Below are 22,369 nucleotides of genomic sequence, written 5' to 3'. Positions count from 1 at the left end.
CCAAACTGCCAACTTTTCTTATCGACAAGCTCAGCATCTTAGCCACTGAGCCATCGTGTCCCTTTCAGGTAATTAGAGATACCTTTTTAAGTGTTTCTGGAAATAAATGAGAAGAGAGAAGAGAAAACAGCATCCCAGTCCAGCCTTCTCTTTGCTGTTGATGAATATCCTTGCCAAAAGAGAAGGACCACATGCTGAGCGATGACGGCCTCCTTCACACAACAACTTACAAGCTGTGTCCAAAATCATTACGCTTGGTTGGGCTTCCAACGGAGAAATGGGAACTCCAGATTCTGTCAATGAGCGACCGACAACACACTCCCTGCATTAGCCAAGTCATTACCAGAAGGATGAATGAAACGACAGCGGAATGTCTACTAAGCTTGAGCACCACAACCGTTGAAGGACAGATGGCCCTTTTGCAGTAATGGACTTGACGGATGCCAAAAGGGGAGAACAACACCAGTGTGACGGGATAGAGCTTTGGATTATAGCTGCAGTCCTTCAATCTGAGAATATGTTGCTCAGAATAGCCCTTGTTGTTTTGGGGTGGAGGGGTGGGTGAGTGGATGGAGGGATGGATGGATGAAGGGATGGATGGAGGGATGGGTGGAGGGATGGGTGGGAGGGTGGAGGGATGGATGGATAAAGGAAGGAAGGAAGGAAGGAAGGAAGGAAAAGGGAAGGAAAGAAGGAAGGAAGGAAAAGGGAAGGAAGGGTGGAAGGAAGGAAAAAGAGGGGAAAGTGGGAAGGATAGGAGGGAGGGAGGGAGGAAGAAAAAAGAGAGGGATGGAGGGAGGCAAGGGATGGAAGGAAGGAAGGAAAAAGAGAAGGAGGGAAAAGGGGGGAAGGAAAGGAGGGAGGAAGAAAAAGGGGGATGGAGGGAGGCAAGGGATGGATGGAAAGAAGGAAGGAAGGGTGGAAGGAAGGAAAAAGAGGGGGAAAGTGGGAAGGAAAGGAGGGAGGGAGGGAGAGAGGGAGGAAGAAAAAAGAGAGGGATGGAAGGAGGCAAGGGATGGAAGGAAGGAAGGAAGGGTGGAAGGAAGGAAGGAAAAAGGGGGAAAGTGGGAAGGAAAGGAGGGAGGGAGGGAGGAAGAAAAAAGAGTGGGATGGAGGGAGACAAGGGATGGAAGGAAGGAAGGAAGGAAGGTGTAAGCTGTGCCATGTAAATCTGCATTTACAATTGACTGATGGTGATTTTGTCAGTGACAATGGTGTTCCGACTAGCAATCCAGATGTTTTGGATGATTGGTTCTGTCTCTGCTTTCTTTTCCAAAGTCATCATTCATCTATTCGCAGGTCTTTTTATTATGCGATGTTCTTCCCTTCTTTCTCCCCTCTTCTGCTGTCTCCAGGTATTATTGTTATTATTATTTAATTAGATCATTAGTGTGTGTGTGTGTGTGTGTGTGTGTGTGTGTGTGTGTGTATGAGAGAGAGAGAGAGAGAGAGAGAGAGAGAGAGAGAGAGCGCATGCATATAGCTAATTGCTCTGGAAGGGAGGGAGGATGAAAAAAAAACCCCTCATAATTTAATCTGTGGTGCTTGGAAAGCCCCGAAGCCTTCACATTTTATGACACACAGTCTGGTTGCATTAATTTGAACTGTCTCCATCTCAATAAATTACATTCCAGCGGAAAAAAATTAATTTTCAAATCCGGGCAAAGAGGGCGAAGCAGTTGGGAGAGGCAACAGCAGAAGGCACTCCATTCTTACCTCTCTATCATCATTAGGTGCTCCAAGACCAAAGACGGGGGAGGACAAAAGAACAGATGTGGCTGATGTAAATCTGCTTGCAGCAGTAATCCACGTGGTTGAAGTTTTAATGCAGAGATGTTCGTTTGGCCAATAGTACGCATCACTTAGGCCAGAGTTGGTTCCCAGCTTATTTCTTGAAGAGGAGACTTGAACCTGTCATGGAGGGATGGAGCAGGGGACCATACAGTTGGAAGGCTGCTTTGAAATTGTCTAATTCAACCCCGTTCAGGGGAGGATGCACTCAATTGCAGAGAAGAGCATCAAGGATGAATAGGGGACTGGAGGCTAAAACATAGGAGGAACGGTTGCAGGAACTGGGTAGGTCTAGTTTAATGAAAAGAAGGACCAGGAGAGACATGATAGCAGCCTTCCAATATCTCAGGGGCTGCCCCAAAGAAGAGGGAGTCAAGCTGTTCTCCAAAGCACCTGAGGGCAGAACAAGAAGCAATGGGTGGAAACTAATCAAGGAGAGAAGCAACTTAGAACTAAGGAGAAATTTCCTGACAGTCAGAACAATTAATCAATAGAACAACTTGCCTCCAGAAGTTGTGAATGCTCCAACACTGGAAGTTTTCAAGAAGAGGTTGCATAACCATTTGTCTGAAGTGCTGTAAGGTTTCCTGCCTAAGCAGGGGGTTGGACTAGAAGACCTCTAAGATCCCTCCCAACTCTGTTATTCTAATTTTAACCAAGGGTGGGAGAGCTGAGAGCAATGGGGTTGTCCTGATTTGAGATGGAGAGTTGGTTTAGAACAGGGTGGGGAACCATTGCTCTTTTAGAGCTTGTGGACTTCAACTCCCAGAATTCCTCAGGACAAGAAGCAATGGGTGGAAACTAATCAAGGAGAGAAGCAACCTAGAACTAAGGAGAAATTTCCTGACAGTTAGAACAATTAATTAGTGGAACAACTTGTCTCCAGAAGTTGTAAATTCCCCAACACTGGAAGTCTTTAAGAAGATGTTGGATAGCCATTTGTCTGAAGTGGTGTAGGGTTTCCTGCCTAAGCAGAGGGTTGGACTAGAAGACCTCCAAGGTCTTTTCCAACTCTGTTATTCTGTTAGATTGGTGTTTCTCAACCTTGGCAACTTTAAGATGTGTGGACTTCAACTCCCAAAATTCCTCCAGCCAGCATGCTGGTGGGGAAAATTCTGGGAATTGCACTACATGAATCTTGTAAGTTGCAAGGTAACCAGAGCATTCATAATAGATGGTTATCCAACACTGTTCAAAGACTTCCCATCAAAGTTAAAAAAATAAAAACGGTAAACCAAATGATTGCAGTTTTTCAGCCTCTTTTATAATTTTTTTGTTATTGTTCAAATGTCAAATGGTTCCCCTGAACTTAGCCCACACTTTGGCCAAAAAAAATGGGTATATTTTTTGGGGGGGGCAGGGGAATAACAATGGAATTGGTATATATGTATACCTTTAAAAGGAGGAGGCATGTTAAAATTATCAATGTGAAAGATGTTTATTGCAATGCAATTATTAATTACCATCAATATTAAATGGAGTTTGCCGAAATACACCATGTAAGTTAAGGGGAGAGAGTGGAAGAGAGAAAGGGAGGGGAGAGGGAGTAGGAGAGAGGGAGTAGAAGGGAGGAAAAGAGTAGGAGAGAGAGAAAGAGTGGAAAGAGGAGAGAGGAGAAGGAGAGAGGAAGGGGAAGGAGAGAAGAGAGGGACGGTAGAGGGAAGAAAGGAGGTAGGGAAGAGGAGAGGGGGGAGGAAGCAGGATGACGATGGAATAGGGTATAATATGGTGCATGGAAAACAGACAAGCAAATGCTATGGGTTGATGGTAAAAGGAATGGTGTTAAAGCTGTAGGACAGATATTATGAGCCGAGGTGGCGCAGTGGTTAAATGCAGCACTGCAGGCTACTTCAGCTGACTGCAGTTCTGCAGTTCGGCTGTTCAAATCTCACCAGGCTCAAGGTTGACTCAGCCTTCCATCCTTCCGAGGTGGGTGAAATGAGGACCCGGATTGTTGTTGGGGGCAATATGCTGACTCTGTAAACCGCTTAGAGAGGGCTGAAAGCCCTGTGAAGCGGTATATAAGTCTAACTGCTATTGCTATTGGTATTATGAGAGTTCCCATGGGGACTTCCTGGATTTGAGTCTTCCGGCTGGTAAATGAGGAAGGTCGGTAGTGAGGAGGTTGGGGAGGAACATGGGACAGTCCTGGGGGCTAAGGAAAGCTCACACGAGGGCTCTGCGTCGAAGGCAGAGAGGGAGCTAGACAGCCGTGAGGCAGAGGAACAGCTGGAGCCTGTTCCCAGTGTGCGCATGCGCAGAGCTGCCGGAGGACAAGAACTACTAAAAAAACAGGGTCAACTTGGGAGTAAAGCCACACCTTGGAGGTGATTGGCCCCTCCCATGGGAAACAAAAGAGGAGCGAACTGGGAGGGGGCTTTTGCAGGAAACAATTTGTTCCTTCGGTCCTTTTAAGAGTGGAAAGTTCTGTTTGTGACTGTAAGAGACTCTGCACCAAGTGTTGCCTTGCCCTGCGGTTAGAAACTAGTTATCTGGCAGCTCTCCAATGAGATAAGGTTCGTGTGGATAAACATTCCTCTGAAAGACTGTTTGCTAAGCCTTTCTGACTGTGAATGAAAGGAATTCACAGTTGTGTAAATAAAAGGGGTTTTGCCGGGAAGACTTCTTGCTCTTTAAGGAAACCTGGGTCAGAACAACCGTATGGTCCAGTGGTGGGTTTCAAAAATTGTTCCAACCTACTCTGTGGGTGTGGCCTCCTTTGTGGGAGTGGCTTGCCACCCATGTGACTGGATGGGAGTGGCCTGCCACCCATGTGACCGGATATGAAGATGCCGACGACACTTGTCAGAACCACCTTAAATTACCTCACACACAGCACTGGCATGCAGAATATGATGTAAACTTGTTTTTTAAAAGGCATCTTTGGTTTGCGTTAAAACAACTTCAACACACGCAATGTTCTGATTGCACCACAAACGCAGTCGTCATCCTTACCTTTCACAGAGGCACTGAGTTTTATAAATATGAGCATGATAGTGGAGAATAATCATATCCAAGGACCAGTGGTGGGTTTCAAAAAATTTTGGAACCTCTTCGGTAGGTGTGGCCTGCTTTCCGGGTCCACTGGTGGAACCTCTTCTAACCGGTTCGGTAGATTTGACGAACCGGTTCTACCGAATAGGTGCGAACTGGTAGGAACCCACCTCTGGTATGGTCCTACCAATTCTTGGCTGCAGGCAAATGATATTTCTTGCACAACTTCCAATGCATCATTGCTGATACTTTGTCATGAGGAGGAGGAGGAGGAGGAGGAGGAGGAGGAGGAGGAGGAAGAATTGCGCAGCCAGCCAGATGTTCAGACTGGATTTGGCATTTTTGTCTATTGAGTCCTTTCCAGGGATCTGGAATAGACATATTATTACTGTTGTCGTTGTCGTCATTGTTACTTCAAAGGCTTTATTTTGGATGGTTTTGTTTCCCATCAGGCAATTTTGTGAGCCGAATAAGAGGTTATCGATGCCCAAATAAACAGAAAAATCAAAAGGGAGAGATTGCAAAACCATACATTTGAACGCTAGTAGCTATCCGGAACAGAAATTGTTTTAGTTCAAAGGCTTTCCCTTCCAACCCTGAGTGCATCTTTCTATCCACAAGTATATATACATCAAAAAAAACAAAAATCCATTTGTCAGTGAAATACATCCAAGTCGGGCGCTTGAAATTTTAAAGGCGTTCGAGATTGGGGATCGAAAACCTGAAAAGCTACAGAATGAAATCGATAGGAAGCCGTCCTTTCTGAGCCCAGTTTTCTGATTATTATTTTTTTAAAAAAAAATTCTCCTCTTTTCTTTTGCTTCGTCCTAGATAATTACTACGGTACTCCCAAGCCTCCAGCTGAGCCAGTCCCCCTGCTATTAAATGTCACAGATCAGATCCTCCCAGGAGCAACGCCCAGTTCGGAAGGCAAACGGAAAAGGAACAAGTCGGTGAGCAACATGGAAAAGACAGGGATCGAACCGCCGGAGGAGGAAGAGGAAGAGAAAGCAGTGGTGAACGGCAATAGCGTGGCAATCACGCCAGGTGAGAATATTTCCCCCACCCCACCCCCAGATTTTTAAGCAGGCCTAGGTTGCATTCACAGAAGGAATGACATGGAGATCATGGGACACATGTGGAATATTGCATCCAGTTTTGGGCGACCACAATATAAAACAGATGTTGAGACTCTGGAAAGAGTGCAGAGAAGAGCAACAAAGATGATTAGGGGAGTGGAGGCTTAAACAAACGAAGAACGGTTGCAGGAATTGGGTACGTCTTAGTCTAGTGAAGAGAAGGACCAGGGCTGACATGATAGCACTCTTCCAATATTTGAGGGGCTGCCACAGAGAGGGGGGGGGGGGGGTCAAGCTGTTCTCCAAAGCACCTGAAGGAGGATAGCAATAGCAGTTAGACTTATATACCGCTTCATAGGGCTTTCAGCCCTCTCTAAGCGGTTTACAGAGTCAGCATATATCGCCCCCACAGTCTGGGTCCTCATTTCACTCACCTCGGAAGGATGGAAGGCTGAGTCAACCTTGAGGCGGTGAGATTTGAACCGCTGAACTGCAGATAGCAGTCAGCTGAAGTGGCCTGCAGTACTGCACCCTAACCGCTGTGCCACCTCGGCTCTTATTAAGAAGCAATGAATGGATAAGAAGCAATGAATGGAAACTCGTCAAGGAGAGAAGCAAACTAGAACTAAGGAGAAATTTCCTGATGGTGAGATCAATTAACCAGCGGAATGGCTTCTCTTCAGAAGTTGTGGGTGCTTCAACCCTGGAGGTTTTTAAGAAGAGATTGGACAACCATTTTGTCTTGAATCCGATCGGTTCTCCTGCTTGAGCAGCGGGTTGGACTAGAAGACCTCCAAGGTCCCTTCCAACTTTATTATCCTGTTACTATGTTTGAACACACATAATCATATAAAAGCCGCCGTATTCTATCTCACAAGGTGGCTCAGTGGCTACGATGCTGAGCTTGTCGATCAGAAAGATCGGCAGTTCAGCGGTTCGAATCCCTAGCGCCGCGTAACGGAGTGAGCTCCCGTTCCTTGTCCCAGCTTCTGCCAACCTAGCAGTTGAAAAGCATGTAAAAATGCAAGTAGAAAAATAGGGACCACCTTTGGTGGGAAGGTAACAGCGTTCTGTGCGCCTTTAGCATTTAGTCATGCCAGCCACATGACCACGGAGATGTCTTCCGACAGCGCTGGCTCTTTGGCTTTGAAACGGAGATGAGCACCGCCCCCTAGAGTCAGGAACGACTAGCACATATGTGCGAGAGGAACTTTTACAGTTTCACCTTATTCTATCTCACAGTCGCTAAAGACACTCTCATCCAGGAATATTTAAGATCGATTCCCTCTGGGTGAGGAGTCTGAATTTTTGTCCAGGAAACTCCCTTAACAAATTGTCTTGCTTAACGTCAGAAATTTGGGGTTCAGTTGTAGTTGTAAGTCGAGGTCTGCCTGTAGGAAGCAAAAAGGCCCAAGTCATTCATGGAAATCCTGTTTTAAAATAATCAAAAGTCTAGCGTGGTCCATTTTAAAATACATTCTATAATTGCAGTATACAGTTCCAAGTGAGATGGAAATCTCTTCTATTATTCATAACCAATGTTTGGGGCATTTTTTTTTGAAATGCACAGAAATATTGCTAGATCCATATCTGCAGCCCAGACGATGCCAAAGTCAGTTTTAAAGTGATGTATAGTTTAGAATATAAAAAATGACATGAGCATAGCTTATCTCGTCTGAAGCGTAATGCCTTCCATTCTTCTCCGCCTGCATTTTTCAACCTCACCCCACCTCATTGCTAAACTGGAAAATATTTCTCTGTCTAGAAATATTGGAACAGATCGTTCGCGGTTAACGTTGAACAATGAAACCTAAATAAAACAAGAGTAAATTTATGTCTCTGTGGAGGATTTTATTTTTCTCCCTTCCCTGAGTTATAGGAAATCCATTAAGTTTGTTGCCTGAGAATATGAAAACGTTCTTTTAATTATGTATTTCCTGAGAGCGAGTTAAATTTGCAATCACCTGATAGCTAATGCGAAAGGAGAATTGAGATGCTTTGCCCAGCTTCCATGCCACGCGGATTTAAATATCATCGAATAAAACCTGGGACGGGGTGATGCATTTTCAAAATAGAATAGTTGTGGATGCAACAAATATGAAGGAAAATATTATTTGCTATTTATTGAATATTAAGTGTTTGCATTTCCTGCAGTAGAGATGGGTGAGGGAAGGGGTGGCTTTTATGAAAGATATTTAATTAGAAGAGAGCTGAAAGGGGCCTCAGAGGTCATCTAGTCCAACCCCCTGCCCAAGCAGGAGATCCTACACCATTTCTGACAAATGGCAGTCCAGTCTCTTCTTGAAAGCTTCCATTGATGAAGCTCCCATAACTTCTGAATGCAACCTCTGTTCCATGGCTTGATTGTTCTCACTGTCAGGAAATTTCTCCTTATTTCTAGGTTGAATCTCTCCTTGGTCAGTTTCCATCCATTATATCTTGTCTGGCCTTCGGGTGCTTTGGAAAATAGCTGGACCCCCTCCTCTCTGGGGCAGCCCCTCAAATATTGGAAGTCTGCTATCTTGTCTCCCCTGGACCTTCTCTTCACTAGACTAGCCATGCCCAGTTCCTGCAACCATTCATTGTATGTTTTAGTCTCCAGTCCCCTAATCATCCTGATTGCTCTTCTCTGCACTTTTTTTTTAATTGAAAATTTTAGAAAAAAATCTTTTACAAGTATTTACCTCCCCCCCCCTGCCCTCCCCCCTCCCCCCCACAACCTCCACCTCCCCCCCACCACAACTTCCCAGAACCAATACAGGGTATAAATCTTTAACAAAAATGTTCTAAAATAAACTTTAAAAAAGTTAGTATCATCTTTCATTTGAGCTTTAACTCCTCTTTGCTAGGCTAACTCTAAACAGATTATATCATCCCTTGTTTCTTCAGTCATAAACTATCTGGAATTTCTTAGTCCCATATTTATTTTGAGTATAGTCAATCCATCTTCTCCACTCTAGTTTATATCTTTCAATTGAGTGATCCTTGAGATATGCTGATATTTTAGCCATCTCTGCTAAGTTTGTGACTTTTAATGCCCATCCTTGAATAGTAGGCAAATCTTCCTTCTTCCACTATTGCGCCACCAACAGTCTTGCTGCCGTTATTAAATGCAAGATCAAGTTAATCTCTATAACTGTACGATCAGTAATTGTACCTAACAAGAATAACTGAGGGGTAAACTTTATCCTTTTTTAAAGAACATTTTGCATAATCCACCATATTTTTATCCAAAATGCTTTTACCTTTTTACAAGTCCACCATATATGCCTTCTCCGCACTTTTTCTAGACTCTCAACATCTTTTTATAGTGTGATGACCAAAACTGGACGCAGTACTCTAGGTGTGGTCTTACTAGGGCTTTATAGAGTGGTATTAGTACCTCCTTTGATCTTGATTGTATCCCTCTGTAAATGCAATTTAGGATTGTGTTTGCTTTTTTGGTTGCTGCTGCACACTGGTTGTGCACTAAGACTTAAGTCTTAAGTCCCATTGGCTTCTCTCATTGGCTTCTCCTATTAGCTGGAGGGGGTAAAGATGGAGGACAGAGCCATTCTTAATGTCCTCTGTTCATCAAGAGGGAAGTTATTCCCCCAACCATGTTGATAATCCTTGGGACGGATTGGAGTGTGGAAGAGTATTCGGCGACTTCAGCTGGTCCAGAATGCGGCCGCGCGAGCGATCGTGGGTGCCCCTCGATTCACCCACGTAACACCTATCCTCCGTGAGCTGCACTGGCTGCCTGTTGATCTCCGGGTACGCTTCAAGGTGCTAGTTGTCACCTACAAAGCCCTTCATGGTATTGGACCTGGGTACTTGAGAGACCGCCTACTGCCAATTACCTCCTCTAGACCAATAAGATCACATAGATTAGGCCTCCTCCGAATTCCATCAGCCGGTCAATGTCGACTGGCAACTACCCGGAGGAGAGCCTTCTCGGTGGCTGCTCCGACCCTCTGGAACGAACTCCCCGTGGAGATTCGGACCCTCACCACCCTCCAGACCTTCCGCAATGCCCTTAAAAGCTGGCTGTTCCAACAGGCCTGGGGCTAACGACTTGTAACCCCACTCGAATGGTGTGACTGTTGTGTTTTTAACGGTGTATGACTCTATGTTTTGTAACTTGTCTGTCTTCCCCCCCCCCCTTCAATTGTGAGCCGCCCTGAGTCCCCTCAGGGAAAAGGGCGGCATACAAATAAAGTATAAATGAAAAATGAAATGAAATGCTGCCATGCTCTCTACTCTGAACTTCTCTGAACTTCCCCATAAAGCTCATGTCTCTGCTTTATCATCCTTCTGCGATGCAGCTTAATTTTTGAAAGTAGGTCACCTAAAAATGCAAGACTTGTTTCCATTGGTTACAGTCAGGGAACAACTTAATTTAGAACCTCGTTTTCAGCAAATCTGGAAAGATTTGCCTGCCTTCGACGTTGCGACTCAGAATACCTTGTAGTCGGGCTGTTCATATTTCTAAGTGAATCCTTTCCAGAGAAGGAAATGCTTTGCGCCAAATATGATTCGTCTCTATATGAAATACATAGCTTCAGGTAGGAAAGACTCACTTTACCAAAGTAGTAGTGCAAAAATTGTTGCCGCTGGAGCCGAAAATCAGGGGAATTCCCTCAGGTTTGTAGAAAAATAATGATATAAGGAGATTAAACCACTGCAGGATCCCGAGAGGATTTTATACAGATAAAAAAGTTTGTCATCCCTGTAACGTTAGTGTGTGTGTTGGAATACAACCACTTTAGGTACTTACAAGAAAAAATTGACAGCCGGTGGAAGAAAACCTATGTGATAGATGGATGGATGGATGGATGGATGGATGGATGGATGGATGGATGGATGGATGGATGATAGATGATGGATGATGGATGATAGATGATAGATGATAGATGATAGATGATAGATGATAGATGATAGATGATAGATGATAGATGATAGATAGATGATGGATGGATGGATGGATGGATGGATGATAGATGATAGATGATAGATGATAGATGATAGATGATAGATGATAGATGATAGATGATAGATGATAGATGATAGATGATAGATGATAGATAGATGATGGATGGATGGATGGATGGATGGATGGATGGATGGATGATAGATGGGTGGGTGGGTGGGTGGATGGATAGATGATAGATGATAGATGATAGATGATAGATGATAGATGATAGATGATAGATGATAGATGATAGATGATAGATGATAGATGATAGATGATAGATAGATGATGGATGGATGGATGGATGGATGGATGGATGGATGGATGATAGATGGGTGGGTGGGTGGGTGGATGGATAGATGATAGATGATAGATGATAGATGATAGATGATAGATGATAGATGATAGATGATAGATGATAGATGATAGATGATAGATGATAGATGATAGATAGATGATGGATGGATGGATGGATGGATGGATGGATGGATGGATGGATGGATGATAGATGGGTGGGTGGGTGGGTGGATGGATGGATGGATGGATAGATAGATAGATGATAGATGATAGATAGATAGATAGATAGATAGATAGATAGATAGATAGATAGATAGATAGGGTTCGAGTCCCTTGACTGAATGAACTCCCATATTTGTTCCTGTCCAACTAGAAGTTCGAAAGCATGCAAATGCAAGTAGATAAATAGGTACCACTTTGGTGGGAAGGTAACAGCATTCAGTGTGCCTTTGGCCAGTAGTGGGATTCAGCCGGTCCGCACCTATTCGGGAGAACTGGTGGTTAACTTTCTAAGCAGCTCGGAGAACCGGTTGTTGAAAGAAATCTCCTTTTGTTTTTTCCATTTTACAGGGCTAATCCTATAAGGAAGGCAGGAAGGAAACATTCTGGTGTTGTTTCTAGCCTCATCTTTGTTGCCCTGCTTACCAAAACTGCCTCTCCGGTTAACTCTTATTACATTGTAACAGCTAAGGTGAAGTGCCCATCGAAATGAGTGACATTGAGTTGGCCACGCCCACCCGGTCACATGACCACCGAGCCACGCCTAACCAGCTGGTCATTAGGGCAGAGAACCGGTTGTTAAATTATTTGAATCCCGCCACTGCGTGGAGCCATGCTGTCCACATGGCCATGGTAATTGTCTTTGGGAAACGCTAGCTCCCTCGGCAAAGAAACAAAGATGCGCAGCGCCCCCTAGAGTCAAGCACAAGCAAACAGGGCAAATCTTTGCCTTTACAAATGATGTCCGTGTTTTTATTCATGCAGAGTCGAGTGAACATGAGGAGAAGAGCATGGGTGCCTCAGTTGAAACTTCATCTCAACCTTACCCTGCTCCTGTTTATAGCCAGCCAGAAGAAGTGAAAGAGGAGATGGATGTAACGAAGCATCCAAAACTTGAAGAAAACGATGAACTGGGCCCCTTGCCGGATAATTGGGAAATGGCTTACACAGAGAAAGGGGAAGTCTACTTCATTGAGTAAGTAATAAAGTCTACTTCATTGAGTAAGAACTAAAATCTACTTTATTGAGTAAGTACTAAAGACTACTTATTGAATAAGTACTAAAGTCTACTTATTGAGTAAGTACTAAAGTCTACTTTATTGAGTAAGTACTAAAGTCTACTTTATTGAGTAAATACTAAAGTCTATTTATTGAATAAGTACTAAAGTCTACTTATTGAGTAAGTACTAAAGTCTACTTTATTGAGTAAGTACTAAAGTCTACTTATTGAGTAAGTACTAAAGACTACTTTATTGAGTAAGTACTAAAGTCTACTTATTGAATAAGTACTAAAGTCTACTTTATTGTGTAAGTACTGAAGACTACTTTATTGAGTAAGTACTAAAGTCTACTTATTGAATAAGTACTAAAGTCTACTTTATTGTGTAAGTACTGAAGACTACTTTATTGAGTAAGTACTAAAGTCTACTTTATTGTGTAAGTACTGAAGACTACTTTATTGAGTACTAAAGTCTACTTTATTGAGTAAGTACTAAAGTCTACTTTATTGAGTAAATACTAAAGTCCACTTATTGAGTAAGTACTAAAGACTACTTTATTGAGTAAATACTAAAGTCTACTTTATTGAGCAAGTACTAAAGTCTACTTTATTGACTAAGTATGGTTGGAAACTAACCAAGGAGAGAAGCAACCTGGAATTAAGGAGAATGAGGAAGGTAGTGTTGTGGCCGGCCCGTGGCCAGTGGAACTGGCAGCAGAGTCGGACAGTGAGGAGGTTGGAGAAGAACATAGGACAGTCCTGGGGGTTGAGGAAAGCTCAGATGAAGGAAGCTTGGGTCGGAATAGGTAGGAGAGAGTTCCTCATAATTTTTCTGTCTTCTTTCATTGGTGCATCTTGCCTTTATAAAACTGGCAGCGCTATATAGTTGAGAACAGAAAGACAGCAGGTTTTAATAGCAATAGCAGTTAGCAGTTAGACTTATATACCGCTTCATAGGGCTTTCAGCCCTCTCTAAGCGGTTTACAGAGTCAGCATATCGCCCCCAACAATCCGGGTCCTCATTTTACCCACCTCGGAAGGATGGAAGGCTGAGTCAACCTTGAGCCGGTGAGATTTGAACAGCCGAACTGCAGAACTGCAATCAGCTGAAGTAGCCTGCGGTGCTGCATTTAACCACTGCGCCACCTCGGCTCTCTCTTAATACATCCGCTTAGAATCCTCACAGTGTTGTTATCCAAATCACATTACGTCATATGAAATAGTAACAGAGGTTACATAGAAAATACTTTTAAGGGAACATTTTCTCCCCCTTTCTGATATATACTTCATCAATTTCATTTCCCCGTTTCTATTTTAAACCCCTGGCCGCTCTCCAAGGATCATGCTGTATGTGCATTAGACTGACCGAAATAAATGCATAGCAGCACTCCGAATTTCCCCTGCAGATTTCCCAGGACGGCATAAAGTGATGGTACAAAAATACACTGGGTCACTTTAACTCCACTCTGTCAAACGGGGCGGGTGGTGGTGGTGGAGAACAGGCTTTTCTGAAAGGTGAAATTCATGGATGGGATTTGTTAGCTAGGATGTACATCTGCCAATTGAGCAGTTCAAAGACATGCACTTGTGAGTAGATGAATCTGCTAAGGGGGACACAGTGGCTCAGTGGCTAAAACGCTAAGTTACCAAGAAGTAGGTTGTGGTCTACTTTGTCGAAGGCCTTACTGAAATCTAAGTATACTCTGTCCACAGCAATTCGATGGTCTATTAATTTAGTCACTTTGTTCAAAGAATGAAATAAGATTGGTTAGGCATGATCTAAGGGATACAGTGGCTCAGTGGCTAAGAAGCTGAGCTTGTCGATCAGAAAGGCCAGCAGTTTGGCGGTTCGAATCCCTAGCCCCACGTAATGGAGTGAGCTCTCGTTCCTTGTCCCAGCTTCTGCCAACCTAGCAGTTCAAAAGCATGTAAAAAATGCAAGTAGAAATATAGGGACCACCTTTGGTGGGAAGGAAACAGCGTTCCGTGCGCCTTTGGCGTTGAGTCCTGCCGGCCACATGACCACGGAGACGTCTTCGGACAGCGCTGGATCTTGAAATGGAGATGAGCACCGCCCCCTAGAGTCGGGGACGACTAGCACACATGTGTGAGGGAAACCTTTAGTTTTACCTGCTAAGCTTGTCAACTGGAAAGCTGATACCTCAGGTTCGAGACCCAAATGCTGTACAATGGGATGAGCTCCCGTCCTTCCCTCAGCTCCTGCCCAACTAGCAGTTCAAAAGCATGAAAATGCGAGTAGATAAATAGGTTCAAAAGCATGCAAATGCGAGTAGATAAATAGGCTCAAAAGCATGCAAATACAAGTAGATAAATAGGTACCATTTCAGTGGGAAGGTAAGAGTGTTCCATGCATTTCAACGTATAGTCAAGCCAGCCACATGACCACAGAAGCTTCTTTGGACAACACTGGTCCTCTCAGCTAGGAAGCAGAGATGAACTTCATCCCCTAGAGTCAGACACGACCAGAAAGGAGAAAAAACTTTACCTTTTTTTATATCTAACCTACGGGGCTTGGATTATTTGCCATGAATCCTGCCTCGTTTAGGAAGCATTGCCCATCATTCTCTATTTCACTGTGATTTCTCGGTTCTCTGCTTTTCATAACTGAAGGGTATAGTAGGTGCAGAAGGGATTCAGACACAGGCACAAAGGTTATTCATTGTTCTGACCGAGGCTTCCCGAGAGCATGAAGCAAACTCCTTGTCCCGACAAAAAATCCTTTTATTAATTTACAGTGAATTCTGCTCCTTAACATCCAGCAAAGTTTTTCAAGGGAGGATTTACAATCACAGACCTTCTCTGGCTTGGACAGCTGCCAGACTGATATCTGCAGAACTTGGCAAGGATTCTCAGAGAGTCACGAACCAATTAAGCGAACTAATTGTCTCCTGCAAACTCCACTCCCCTTTTGTTCCTCTTTTATTTCCTCTGGGAGGGGGCATTCATCGTCCACCTGTGGCCTTACTCCCAAGTCGACCCCTTTTCTTTAGCCGTTCCCTTCATCTGGCAATTCTGTGCATGCACACACTGGAAACAGGCTCCAGCTGTTTGTCTGCCCCACTGATCTCTGACTCTGAATGCAGCTGATAACTGTCGGACGGCCCCGGCCCCCTCTCTGCCTCCGACACAGAGCCCTCATCGGAGCCTTCCCCAGACTCCAGGACCTGCCCAGGTTCCTCCCCAACCTCCTCACTGTCCGACTCTGCTGCTGTGGGCCACAACAATTCATAGTGATGTCTCAGCAGTTAAAGATGCTAAGCTTGTCAGATGGAAAGCTGATAATCCGGGTTCGAGACCCAAGTGCCGCACGATGGGGTGAGTGCCCATCCTTGCTCAGCTCCTGCCCACCTGGCAGTTCTCTGCTTTTCATAAATGAAGAGTAAAGTAAGTGCAGATGGGATTCAGATGCAGGCACAAAGGTTATTCATCGTGATGGCTCAGCGGTTAAAGATGCTAAGTTTGACCGATGGAAAGTTGACAATCCGGGTTTGAGACCCGAGCATCATGGGATGGGTTGAGCTCTCTTTCCTGGCCCCAGCAATGCTGCAATGGTCATAAGTGTAAGAAAAACAGTCGTACGTCACTTTTTTAAATGTCAAACAGTCACTGTGTCAACTCATCAAGTTGCCATGGCGAGGAAAGTGGAGGAGCGTATTCCACACATACCTCCAGCTAGAGTCGGATCTCAGATTACTACTACAGCAGGCTTGTGAGGAGGGCACCTTGTTGGAGAATGTGATTTATGACACAGACTGAGTGGAGGGAAGGGACAGGGGTAAAGTTCAGCCATAATTCAAATGAGGCTTAGATCTGACTGCAAGAAGGTATTGTCGAAATGGTGCTCCTAATCAATGACTGGTTTTCTTTTGAAACTTGGCTTGTGACTCATGAATCAATTAGGGCATCTTTCGGAAACCTGACACACTAAATGAACGGTTGTTAAGTTGAGGGCTGTCTATAAATGATTGGATAATAATCATTGTCTTTTCCCATGGAGTTTTGAAATTGGGAAAAAGGTAAAGGTTGCCCTCACACATATGTGCTAGTCATTCCCAACTCTAGGGGGCAGTGCTCATCTCTGTTTCGAAGCCGAGGAGTCAGCACTGTCCGAAGACATCTCCGTGGTCATGTGGCCGGCATGACTCAATGCTGAAAGCGCAGGGAACACTGTTACCTTCCCACCAAAGGTGGTTCCTATTTTTCTACTTGCATCTTTATGTGCTTTCAAACTGCTAGGTTGGCAGAAGCTGGGACAAGTCACGGGAGCTCACTCCATTATGGGGCGCTAGGGATTCGAACCGCTGAACTGCTGACGTTTCTGATTGCCAAGCTCAGTGTCTTAGCCACTGAGCCACTGCGTCCCATCCACACTATAAGCGTTGAATAAATATCTCTAACCAGCTCCTTGGGTTTCGTCAAAGAAGATGCTATAAGTTCAGGATGTTTTGTTACTTTGTGTTTATTTCTCTGAATGCAGCAACAGCCCTTCAATCAAATAAACCTCTGTGTGTGTGTGTGTGTGTGTGTGTGTGTGTGTGTGTGTTGCATTTGTGCTGATAAATAAATAAAGGGAGACAAGTATAGATCTATTTCAAGCTATTTAGCTCTCATCAGCTAGCCATACCCTTACTGGGATTCGAACCTGGGCTGTATTACATATTAGGCAGTTGTATTAGCCAATAGACCACAGGCTCTCCTCCTTTATCATATATATATAGTCCAAGTTAATTAGCACATTTAGTATGGAGTTTTGCTGAATGTTTCCCTAGTGACGAGACCAACTGGATTCTTGGCTAACCAACCATAGATATCTGGGAAATAAAAAGTTAATGGCATTGAAATAATCCTTTCCTTGTGCGTTCCACTCTTGTCTTTTCCCATTTATTCTCCCTGCCAATGATCATTGGCCTGGAGTGAACGCTTTGAATGGCTTGCCTTGAATGACTTCGGGAGCAGAAGGTGACATTTAGAAAATAATTCTTGGTTTTCCTATTTTGGGAGTTTGCCGTAATTGAAGTTTTGGTTCCGGTAAAGGTTACGATTTCAAAAGCACAGCCGAGAATCAGTGAGGGGGATGTATAAAATGAGGAGGGCCTCTGCAGTTCTTTTGGGGTGCTTCCCCCCCCCAAAAAAAAAGGCAACTGGACTCTTTGTTTTCCTTGAAGACGTTTCGTCTTCTCATCCAGGAAACTTCTTCAGTTCTGACTGCATGGAAGGATTTATATTCTGGTCGTTATTGAATTCTTGGATGAGAAGCAAAACGTCTCCAAGGAAAACCAAGAATATTTAGTTGCCTTTTGAAGAAAAAAAACACTTTTGGGACAAGCACTTTGCACTGCTAGGTCACTGATGATGTTACCTAGTTGGGTAATGAAACGTCTTCAAGAAAACAACCAGGTTCAGAGACCTGCAAGGGCCCCACAGTTTACATCCTTTTTTCAGTTTCCAAGGACTAGAAATTGCAATCGATAAAAAAGTCCTACCTATCAATCTTCTACTAAGTCAAAAGAGAGAGTCCTGTACAAATTAAAACCTGTGACATCCTCCGTGGGATTAAAAATGTCACACTACTTCTGGCATCAACAGCAATCAATAGTATCCACATGTGTGAATTTGGGACAGGATGTTTGATCTTTCATCACCCTTCATTAAAATAAAATAAAAAGACTTGGATGAATGGTTAGGTTAGTCAACAAATAACAGATGAATAAAAACTTTCATAATTCCTTCTTAAGTGACCAATTCAATGTCTGTAGCCTCCGAGGTTGTATTTAGAATGGAATGGAATCAAATAGAATGGAATGGAATGGAAGGGAAGGGAAGGGAAGGGAAGGGAAGGGAAGGGAAGGGAAGGGAAGGGAAGAGAAGAGAAGAGAAGAGAAGAGCAGAGTCGGAAGGGACCTTAGAGGTCTTCTAGTCCAACCCCTTGCTTAGGCAGGAAAACTTACACCACTTCAGACAAATGGATATTCAACATCCTCTTAAAAACTGCCGGTGTTTGAGCATTTATAACTTCTGAAGGCAAGTTGTTCCACTTGATTAATTGTTCTAAACTGTCAAAATAACATTCCTTTCTCAGAGAGTCAAGGACATCTTGACCTGCACCTGGAGGGGTATGACTTGGAGGCAGCTCCAGTTGGGACGGTGCCTGATTGGGCCATGTGATGGACATGTGGGTTCTGGGCAGGGGGCTTGGACTTTCGTTTGGGTGGGGAAAAACCTGGAAGCTTTCAGATTTGGGTTTTCCCAGATGTGCCAGTAGGACATCTCTAATAAAATGGAACTTTGAGGAACCTCAATCCTTTTACGTGTAACTTTATTGATATGTTTGCTGTTCTGTGATCCATTGATTTGGGAAGTTGTCTCTCTTAGTTGAGTCATATTGCCTGAAACTAGAATTCATTTCACTGGTTATTCAAGAGAGGGGTGGAAGGAATTGCTGGTTTAGGTGTCAGTCAAATGGACCGTGTGATTCTTTGCAACATCTGCACAATATAGATTACAGAGACTACAGATTAGCAGAGTTGGAAGGGACCTTGTAGGCCATCTAGTCCACCCCCCACCTGCTCAAGCAGGAGACCCTACACCATTTCTGACAAATGGCAGCCCAGTCTCTTCTTGAAAGCTTCCAGTGATGAAGTTCCCACAACTTCTGGAGGCAAGCTATTCAGATACAGATTAAAATACAGATTTAGCAAAATTGGAAGGGACCTTGTAGGTCATCAAGTCCAATCCTCTGCCCAAACAGACTCTAAACCATTTTTGATAGAAGGAAGTCCAGTCTCTTCTTGAATGCTTCTAGTAATGAAGCTCCCACGACTTCTGTTCCATTGATTGGTTGTTCTCTCCGTCAGAAAATTTCTCCTTCTTTCCAGGTTGAATCTCTCCTTGTTCAGTTTCCATTCATTATTAGTTGTTTGGCCTTCGGATGCTTTGGAAAATAGCCTGGCCCTCCCCTCTCTGTGGCAGCCCCTCAAATATTGGAAGACTGCTCTGCTGTCTCCCCTGGTCCTTCTCTTCCTTAGGCTAGCCATGCCCAGTTCTTTTATATACTTTTATCCACAGAGCTGGGCAAAAAAACCAGAAGAGATGAATGTGGCTTAAATGGAAGGCCATTAATCATTGACTCAAGGAAACAGAACCTGTAACCACAGCACTCTGCGTCTCTCTCCGTTCCTGTGTCCGTTCAGAAATTATATGTACAAGGCGATTTGCTTTAGCGTGAAAACCCCGGTCGGCCGAAAGCCAACTAATAAGCACGGAGGTCTCTTGACTGCACCCTTATTTTTGTGGGAGATCGCTGCAACATTCCTTTTGCCCTGGATGAGTTCTGCATGTACAATGAGATTAGCTTGGCAACCGTTCCAGGGCTGCTTAATAAAAATAGCAGCTTTGAGGACAAGGCAGCAAGGGGGCTGCCAAAATTAGAGGGCTGCCTCGCACAATTACGCCTACACCTCCTCCAGGTCTACCCCGGAGCCAGTAAGCGAAGAAAGGATAGATATGGATTGGGAATTTGTGGAGCGAACCTCTCTGCCTCCTTCCCCTCCTTCCCCTCCTTCCTTCTCCCGTCCCCTGCCTCCTTTTCAACCGGCGTGGAAAGAGATTGACGTGAGTCCATTGGCAATGTGTCTGATCGGAGCGATCTTTTTCCTTTTCAGCCATAACACAAAGACCACATCATGGCTGGATCCACGCTTGGCAAAGAAGGCTAAACCTCCCGAAGAATGCAAAGAAAATGGTAGGCTATTAACTTTTCATCGCGGCTGGGGGGGAAACAGACCTATCTGTCTATAGGAAGAGAGAGATGGAAGTTTTTTTCCCCCAGGTTTCTAAATTTGTGAACAAGAGAAAATATTTAGAGAAAGGGGGAGGTTGGGAATGGAGAGTTTAACTGGGGGTGGGAAGCTGCAAATTTGCTCTGGATTGAGCCTGTATTTCCTATTTATTTCTGGTCCCGAGTCTGTAATAATCCAGTCTAAGAATAACAAAGAGCCTTGGGATTATTATTTTTTGGAATTGGAAGCAGTTTTTAATTCCCATCTTAGTTGGCAGAGACTGCTGAGGTTGTAAGCTTTGAAATCCCTGCCACGCAGAGCGTCTGGGCCAATGGTGCACAGCTGGAATACGATGATGGGTTTTTGTGTCAAGGGAAACTCTCTGACGGCGTAGTAGCCGCAAACAGCCGGTTTAAAATAAAACAGGAAAAGAGGGGAGGGCGGGGGGGAGAGGGAAGGGGACTTATCTCTTCTTAAAGGGGCATAATGATCCTGCCGGAATCATGTATTATGATCTGCCAAGCTCATTTTTGTTATTATTATTATTATCCTCTCGCCGAACGCATTATGAAAATCCGGCTGATTAGCCCATTGAGCCACACTGCTGTTGCAATAATGAAAATTGCACAGATGGGAGGGTGCATTATAAAGAGCCTTTCTTTCCCCCACCCCCCTTGGATTTTTCCGGCGCAGGAAAGACACATATCCCAAGCAATTTAACTGCTCCAGAGACAATTCCCACCCACCCCCAACCCTTTGCTATTTTTTTCACCGTGACTTTTTCTCAATCGAGGACTGTTTGTGACTCAAAATACTAATCGAGGCAACTTGCAGGACGTGGAATGCATAGAACAGTGAAGATCAAATGTCAGAACCTGATCAGCCTCATTCATTTACCACGTAAATACCTCAGAGAGAAAAACGACTGAAATTTTGAAATTCCCTGGTGACACACAGTTATTTCTAATTTTTATCCACTCTGACTCTAGTCCGGAGATGGCGAACCCATGGTACGCACGCCACAGGTGACACACGGAGCCATTTCTGAGGGCACGCAAGGCCTTCCCCTGTCAGCTCCAGCGCGCTGGCCGGCTGATTTTCGACCTTGATTTTCAGCCGATTTTCACTCTCCGGAGGCTTCCCTGAAGCCTCCAGAAGGTGAAAAACCACCCAACGCACAAACCGGAAGTCCATCCCCAAACTTCCGGTTTCCATGTTGGGTGGTTTTTCACACCCCCGGAGGCTTCAGGGAAGCTTCCTGAAGCCTCCAGAGGGTGAAAAACTGCCCAACGCATAAACCGGAAGTCCATTTCCAAACTTCTGGTTTCCATGTTGGGTGGTTTTTCACACCCCCGGAGGCTTCAGGGAACTTCCTGAAGCCTCCAGAGGGTGAAAAATGACCCAACGAGCAACCTGGAAGTCCATTCCCGAACTTCCGGTTTCTGTGTTTGGCTATTCTTCCCGCTACCTAGGTTCCTAGAAAGCCTCTGGAGACTGGAGATGGCAAAAAACGGACCTACTAGGCCCACCAGAAGTTGGAAAATGGGCCATTTCTGGCCTCCGAGGCAGCAGGGGGGAGACCTGTGGGTGGGCCCGTGGGCGCGAGCAATAGCACAAAAGTGCATGCTTTTGGCACCTGAGGCAAAAAAATGTTCGCCATCACTGCTCTAAGTCTATCTCAATATATTTGGATCCTATCTTCGGCAGCTGTGATTCAGAAAACAGAATCACGGGGTTGCAAGGGACCCCCTGCTCAACCAGGAGACTTTATACCAGGAGTGTCAAACTCAATTTCATGGTGGGCCGCATCAGTATTGTGTTTGACCTTGAGATGGGAGGGGGGTGGCCAGCTTGATGCCAGTCGTGTCAGGGGTGCCTGTGAGGGCCCAAGTGCTCTGCCAGAGAAAACGGAGCGGCCCTCCCGAGCTTCATTTTCACTGACAGAGGAACCACGAGCCAGTCCTTCGCTCTTTCTAGGGCAACCCCACGGGCCAGATTTAAGCAACCTGTGGGCCGGATTCAGCTCATGGGCCTTGAGTTTGACACCCCTGCTTTATACCATTCCAAACAAATAGAGGCCCAATTTCTCCTCCAGTGATATTTTCTGTGATCTCTGTGGTAGCTTATTTGATTTTTGTTTTGGGGGGGGGGGAAATCACATCCATCACTGATCTTATTTTACTGGAAGAATTTACACGGTCATTTTGTATGCGAAAACTAATCCATCATGAGGTGT

The 22,369-nt window shown here is 44.6% G+C and overlaps 1 protein-coding gene across 1 annotated transcript in view; it reads left to right on the top strand.

The window, feature by feature from the left end:
• MAGI2 (membrane associated guanylate kinase, WW and PDZ domain containing 2) overlaps positions 1 to 22,369 on the top strand; it is a 182,691-nt gene that overhangs the window by 39,404 nt on the left and 120,918 nt on the right. The window contains exons 2-4 of the mRNA XM_032221891.1: positions 5,617 to 5,832; positions 12,100 to 12,310; positions 20,017 to 20,096. Coding sequence (XP_032077782.1) covers positions 5,617 to 5,832; positions 12,100 to 12,310; positions 20,017 to 20,096 — 507 coding nt within the window. The remainder of the gene's footprint in view (positions 1 to 5,616; positions 5,833 to 12,099; positions 12,311 to 20,016; positions 20,097 to 22,369) is intronic.

This window comes from Thamnophis elegans, chromosome 7, assembly GCF_009769535.1.
Source record: "Thamnophis elegans isolate rThaEle1 chromosome 7, rThaEle1.pri, whole genome shotgun sequence".
Lineage (NCBI taxonomy): Eukaryota > Metazoa > Chordata > Lepidosauria > Squamata > Colubridae > Thamnophis > Thamnophis elegans.
Note: the sequence above shows the minus strand (reverse complement) of the source record. Positions and strands in the feature narration are given on the sequence as shown.